At 36.0% G+C, this 7,121-nt stretch overlaps 1 protein-coding gene across 1 annotated transcript; it reads right to left on the bottom strand.

Moving 5' to 3' along the window:
- Nucleotides 1-1,046: 1,046 nt before the first annotated feature.
- pafah1b3 (platelet-activating factor acetylhydrolase, isoform Ib, gamma subunit) lies at nucleotides 1,047-4,765 on the bottom strand. The gene is made up of 6 exons (XM_079240735.1): nucleotides 4,728-4,765; nucleotides 4,346-4,443; nucleotides 3,754-3,843; nucleotides 2,477-2,593; nucleotides 2,194-2,316; nucleotides 1,047-1,808 (listed from the first exon to the last, which is right to left on the bottom strand). The coding sequence occupies exons 2-6, from the start codon at nucleotides 4,424-4,426 to the stop codon at nucleotides 1,548-1,550; spliced, it is 672 nt and encodes a 223-aa protein (XP_079096861.1). The 5' UTR covers nucleotides 4,427-4,443; nucleotides 4,728-4,765; the 3' UTR covers nucleotides 1,047-1,547.
- Nucleotides 4,766-7,121: the final 2,356 nt, after the last annotated feature.

The raw sequence follows: 7,121 nt of genomic DNA, 5'->3' as shown, positions 1-7,121 counted from the left end.
AAAATTGTACTGTGGCTCTGCTTCAATGGCAGTCAAGATGTGGGCCTGTGAAAATGGATCTAATAAATCAATCAAGGGACACTGAAGCCATCTTGCTTTGATATTTAATGCATTTCTTTCATCACTTATATAACTAGCCATCCTAGACCATGGTTCAAGTTTCGTGGCACAATCCGTATCCAAGATGCGCTCAAGCATTTTAGTGGAAAGTAAAGCATTTAAAATTCTGAATGACCCATTACGTTGGAGCAAATTGTGAATTTTTAGCACAAGCATCTAGATGTATGAATACAGTTTCACAATCTAATCAGTTACATCTATGATCTAAACAAAACAGTCAAGCATACAAAACACTGATGTTGATACAGGAGAGGGAAAATGGTACAAAGGCAATAATGAGATAACATGTCAACAAGAAATGAAAGCAGACGAGTCAATTACTTGTCACGCAGACAAAGTCCGAACCTTTGGTCAAAGAAATTAACATGTACAAAAGAAAATAAAAACAGTAAAAGTAAAGCTATAGACCTTTTTTCACAGCAGACAAATCAGTGAAACAACAGATCTAAATACTAGTATTAGTGACCGCTGCATTTCAGTATGAACTAGATCTGGTTTGTGCACATGCTGTCTCACTGGAGGTTTCCTTGGCTGTAATGATGTTCAAGGTTTAATCTATTCGTTTCTTGCTGTAAAGAAACAAACATCTTCCGAGAAAAAGGTCTAATGCCAAATAAAGGTAACTCATGGAAATGAGGTGAAACTGAGAAACAAAATGAGCAAATTACAAGAACAGTCATATCTAAAATGCAGACAGATTGTGGTACAAATCTGAGAAGCCCCAAACCATTTCCCAACTAGAGTCTGCTCCTGATGCTTCAGAAAAACAGAGCATTTTTGGGCTTCTTATAAGAGTCTAAGAAATCATTATTCTAAGGACAAACCAACTTCACTGGTTTGTAACACTTTCAGCTAAAGGGATTATATCTGATTCATTTAAAAAAAAAAAAAAAAAAAAAAAAAAAACTCTTTACCACAATGCAGCAAGCAATGTTTGACATACAGAATGCATTTGTGAAAATAAAAAGTTGTTGCATATTTATAACATCAATCATTTCATCTAATTCATATCCACCGAACATCTGAATCTAATTTGAATTTCCTAACTGTGTAGTCATCTGCACTTTGGAGTTGTCCTTATACTTATCCCTTATATCAGGTGGCAGTGAAATGAAATTATCCTTTTATGAGAGAGCATTTTTGGAAACTAGTATGTAATAGAAGTACAGGCAGGAAATTGTCTCTGTGTTGCACAAAACATTTTGTCTCTGACTTGATCGTAAACACAAAAAAACCTTATGGTCCCATTCTCAGTAACAGTGGTCCTCAAGCCTGGTTTTGGAGAAGACTTGCACAAATAAAGTTTTGCTTTTAGTCTTTATGATGACTTTATAACCAGCATTCAAAGTCTTAATAAGCTGTGTGCAGTCCTCTCTATAAACAGGGGTGAGGACCACTGTGGTAGTGTACATCTGTAACATGGGTGCTCAGTTCTCAGCAGGTTTGTCTAGCATAGACTTTATGTGGCTGTGCAGAGGTTCACACACAGCTTGGTATCCATGAGGGGTCAGGTGGAGGTAGTCATACATATCCTGGTGAGAGATACTACCATCTGACAGGACAAAGCCAGGGTCCAAGTCAAGGAAAGAGGCGTGGGGAAGAGATGATAAGGCATCCTGGACTAGCCTGTTCACCTTGGAGTTTCTTTCACGAAGAGGGTTCGGCATTTTACCTCTGGGCAGCAAACCCTGGAAAACAGGTGTTGCAATGTCCTTATCACTTTTACTTCTCAAAAAAAAAAAAAAACTGTTTTTACTTTTGTACATTCAATCCATGAAGAAACCATTTACAGGAGAGAAAATTTGTTTTAATTTAAAAGTTAAACTTGCATCAGCTACAAAATTCATCACATCCCTCTAAAAAATAAGTCTGTTTTTCATGTTAAACAGGACAAAGAGAGCTAAACATCTGTAGAGGTCTTTTTACTTCATATCAGAAACCTGAGACGCTGCTAAAAGGGATGACATCACTGTGCAGTTTGATGGTTGTATGAACCTAATTTATCATTTTCAACCAACATATCATTGAATTATTAAACGTTTCTTTGAGGAATTTATCAGAAAAAAAACCTACAAGTACAAGCGTGTGCGCATGGGGGAGCTTATTCTTGATGACTTGGACGATAGCCATGATACCGCCACAGATCTGTTCAGCTGTGTGACCATGATTGTTCGTGCCAACCCACAGTACTACAACCTATAACAACAGAAAAGAGATAGTCATGATAGTCATGTCATTGATAGTCTGGCGTCAATGTACCTGGAATTTGGATTTTAGCTCAAGGTTGGGCACAATCAATCTTTTGTGTGAATAAACAAACACACTCATGTTCTCTATATTTGGAAGTGTTTTGAACCTTTGGGCTGATGTTATCCAGTTCACCATTGCTCAGCCTCCACAGCACATGTTGTGTTGCATCACCACCCACTCCAAAGTTAAGGCAATGGAGCGGAGAAAACAACTGCCGCCATATCTGTAGACACAAAAGAAGCATCCAAGTGTTGAGCGTATATTCACATCCTTTGAAAGCATGTTTATGGAAATTATGATCATATATTAGAACATACCCACGGTTACCTAGTTTAGTCCATAAATATTTTAACAACATCATGTTTTTATTTTAGCAATATATTCAAATATATACAAGTTACACTTATTTTATGAATACTTTATCAAAGTGCCAATTCTCAATTTAAACATGAGTGCATCTACAACCAAATGGTAGGCAGGTTTTAGAAAAAGCAGCCTTCTAAATGAGTTGTGTGGCTGTAAATACATTTTAACGAGTAATTGTAGAAAATGACATCCTGAAAAATGGAAACCAAAGGCCTTTATGATTGAATTTCCTCTTTAATAGTGCTTTTCTAGGCATTTGCAACAGCTTGTTAAGTTTTACAATTTAGGTGTTTATTTAGTCATTCATGTATCTTTCCATCTTCAGTATGTAAAATGCAAGAGCTGAGATCATATTTTGCTTTTTGTTGAATATTCCACCTCCTTTTTTTCAAAAACTTGGTTGATTGTGTAGGACGTTTTAGGATTTTTTTTTCTGTCTGTGCTGTGAAATTACTGTTTTTTTATTTCTTAATTACACCATCAGCACTAGTAGTAACCTTGTATGACTAGAAGCTATTTATGCCCATGCCATAACATGCCAAGTTCATGCATGTTTTTTTCTCTGAATGCTGCAAGAATATTCTCTGCACCCTAATTTTGATTTTGCCACCCCAGATGTTCTAGCCATCGATTTGTTGGACAGATTTAGTTTCTTTTTTCCCAGGAATAGACTTTAACTGCTTTAACTGCGCTTTGTGGGTTCACAGCAAGTTTCCAAATACAAACACATAACTCTGAAACAACTCTGAACGATATTTCATGAAGGATGGTGTTACAACAATCCATTAAACAGCTTTTGAGTCTAGTGTACAATAAGATTTGAGCCCCTAAAAAGACATCTTCACATATAAAAGATCTGTCTGTTTCCAACCTATTTTAGGAATTTAGGAATATAAAACTAAAACAAGCATGTTCAGTTTTATCATTAACATCTATTTTTAAACAGCTCAAATAACAGAAATTGTGTTATAGTGTTCAAACATGTTTGGCTCTAAGTGAATGCAATCTGTGTTTTACCCCAAACTCATGCATGAGCTGAATCAAAGAGTCTCCAACAAACAGAACATCAGGTTCTTTGTCTTTGCTGTCAGATACAAAGCGGTTGTGCTGCAATGAGAAAAAGAAACAATGGCAGATATCCCGACTATTCATACATTATTAAGTATTTAAAAAGCAAATACAGCACTTACATACTAATAACAAAAATAATATTATGTGGCAGCATCAATGAAAAGTGCATGTAAATAGTGCTATGTGCAGTGTCTGTCGACAATTAGTGCTAACTAATAAGGGACAAGTAAATTAAACAGCTGTGTACTAATCAATGTTAGGTGATAAAAATGATAGCTCAATAGATGCATATTTAACTAAGTTTATGTTAACCTTTGGGTGGCATAAACATGTAAAATAAAATAGTGTGAACTGTTTAATGTATCAGCTTTAAAATGAAAATTCTCATCAGTTAAAATGAATTATTTTTGATCTGTAAAACAGCTACACACCCTGATCACTTACAAAGGCCATTTAGAATAAAGAAAAAATACTGATGAAGCTTGTGCGTGTATGTACACATAATATACAAAGCTCATAAAACAGTTATTTCACATACCAAAGACATCCATCGTCCATCTCCCTGGGTGTCTACACATGGAGTGGGTGTGGCGGCTGGATTTAAGTTTTCTGCACTCATGACTTGAATACACCTGTCTTAAAAACAAAACGTAACGTAAATGTTTTAATATTTTTAGCTACAGAAAATGAACCAATTAATTAACAGACGATCGCTCTCATTACTAGCGAAATATGTGGTGGCAAAGTGAATTAGCCTATTTAGCTAAATGCTATTTGCTGGAACAAAAGACAAATGTCGTTAAAAAAGATAACGATGAGATACTCATTTTGTTTATTTAAGAAGTAGTAATGTGCGAAATAAAGAACACAAAACCGTGAAATAATGGCTTCATGTAGAAATAATAGTGAACAAAGGATACCATTAAATCAAAATAACGTTATCCCCCACAATTCAGCTTCAGGAAGTAAATTTTCATTGTGGCTGCTTGTACCATTATGCAACAACATATATTTAATGAAATTTTCATAATTTTTCAGATACTGTTATAACTTTTCAAGTTTTAAGTTTTATTTAATAACGCAATATATAAAAATGTATAAATTCTCCACATGCTGAATTTAAAAAAGTGCCTAAATGAGCCTGTGTTACCTCCATTTCTGTGATAATGGAATCGCCTGGCTCGTCAGTGTTCAAGGGCGCTCGTGCTGCGCACACAGACGCAGCTGCGGTATGTTGCCGGGCAACAAAAGATTCATGCGCCACAAATAAAAACCCCTCTACGGTAAGCATGCAATTAATTATGCTTAAATCTTTCTTTGTATAAAAATTAGTTTTTTGTTAGTTTTTGTTATTTTTTTCCTTTGGACCTAAAATAGGCTAAAAGTTGGGGTTAGTTTCAAAGGTTTATTAACACTGTAAGTTGTAACTTATGCACACCTGGTTGACGTTACTAGTTAGCGGTGTGAATAACTCATGTCAGTTATCTTTAACTGCAGGGGGCGTAGTGTTTACACACACTGATAACTAACACTTTTTTTAAATATGAAATCATAGAACCCCAACTATTAAACGTTTAAATTATCCATTGGTCACCTGTATGCTTGAAGCATGAGTGTACTAAAGAATGAACTATGACATTGAAGCTTGTCCTGTAGATTATTTGAGCAAACTCTTAAATGATTCAATTAACATTAGAATATTTTTATGAACAGTGCATGTACACTGGCTGGAAATGAAAACTAAATATTTATTGCAATTTAACAATGCATTTTCCTTTGGCATGGTGCACATGAAGCAAATTGTTCAGGCATACAAAAACACACCTTTAGAATTTAATTATCACAGATTGATTTATTTGTACTTCAGCTAAAATTTCCTAGTTGTAATTGACTTGTAGTAGTGCTTGTAGTGAGCCTGTACCACATAAGGAGAAGAGCGACTCTGATAATAGTTGTTCCATTATGAATACTAATACCCACTCTGTGAAACATCTATAGATAAAGTACTAGATGCACAGCAATCACTGCCTCATTTTACCTATTATGGTTTTGAAGTGCACTTCAAGTACTGAACAACAATTTCCACTCTCATTGTGAAAGCATCATTAGTTGAGGTTTCAGTGAGACTTAAAACAAAACCAGTGCTCTCAGAAAGGAAGTTTAACCACCCAAATCAAATATATTTCTGTTTAAATTACAAAAAAAAAAAAAAATAGCTGACTTTATCTTTCACACAGAAATCAATAACACTGCTATAAAGCACAAAAGAAAATGCATTTGACATAACTTTAGTTTTAGAGATCAAATTCTTCATGACCAAGAAGTTGACAATAAGATTCAGTCAGATGCTGCTCACCTCACTGAGATGCAGAAGCATCCTGAAGAGGTTACATATCTCTATTTCTATTTCCGTTTAAATTGCTCATCATCATGTGGTTATCTTTCTGCAGAAACCCTTTAAAGCATGAGCCACATGTGTGACAAGAATTCTTCAGAAAAAGTACTACGTGTTTCAAACAAGCAGTCAAAACCAAAGGATAAAACATGTTCGGCCATGCAGCTGACTGCAGGCTCCAATCACCATGAGACAGACAAGCATCACAAAAGAAAACATCTAAAGACCCGCAAGGAGAGGAGTCAAGCGAGAGGTGATAGGAAAGAGACATCAAGGACCAAATCATATTACCATCACTGCCATTGCCAAATCAGGAAAGACATGGCTTTTTTCCAGAACAGCTGTCAAAGGACGTCAAAGAAAAATTCATCAATTTCAAGTTCTGTCCCTGTTGCACAGGAGCCCAGCATCATCACAAACAGCCGCCTGGTTGGACACCATGGCCTGTTCAACCATGAGGTGAAGTCCATTGATATTGAGCGAATGCTAATTGAGCAGAGCAAACATGAGGAAAGTGGACAGCAAGTGAAAGAAAAAAGCAATGATGCCTCACACCTGTCCTCTTCATCTCACATTCCTGCTCAGCTCTCCAGTGATGGTTTGTTGCCATCTGATTCTAATGATGTGCAGTTAAAAAAGATAACAAATCTTGCTGCTAAAACATACGAAGAGGCTAAAGGGAAGCACCTTGAGCTGAATAAACAAGGATCCAGTATTACTCAAGAACAGAGACCACAACCACATCTGGACCTTTCTTCTGGAAGTTTTAAAAGCATCCTGTCATCTAAACACAGCTCACATGGAGCAGAAATAACCAAAACCAAGAACACCAACCTTGTGGTATCCGAAAAGCATACTCAGTTACAGATGACTCCTTTTGCTGAGAAAGACAATGTGAAGACCTCAAACACTAAAGTAA

Source organism: Telmatherina bonti (genome assembly GCF_933228915.1).
Source record: "Telmatherina bonti genome assembly, chromosome: 5".
NCBI lineage: Eukaryota > Metazoa > Chordata > Actinopteri > Atheriniformes > Telmatherinidae > Telmatherina > Telmatherina bonti.
Note: the sequence above shows the minus strand (reverse complement) of the source record. Positions and strands in the feature narration are given on the sequence as shown.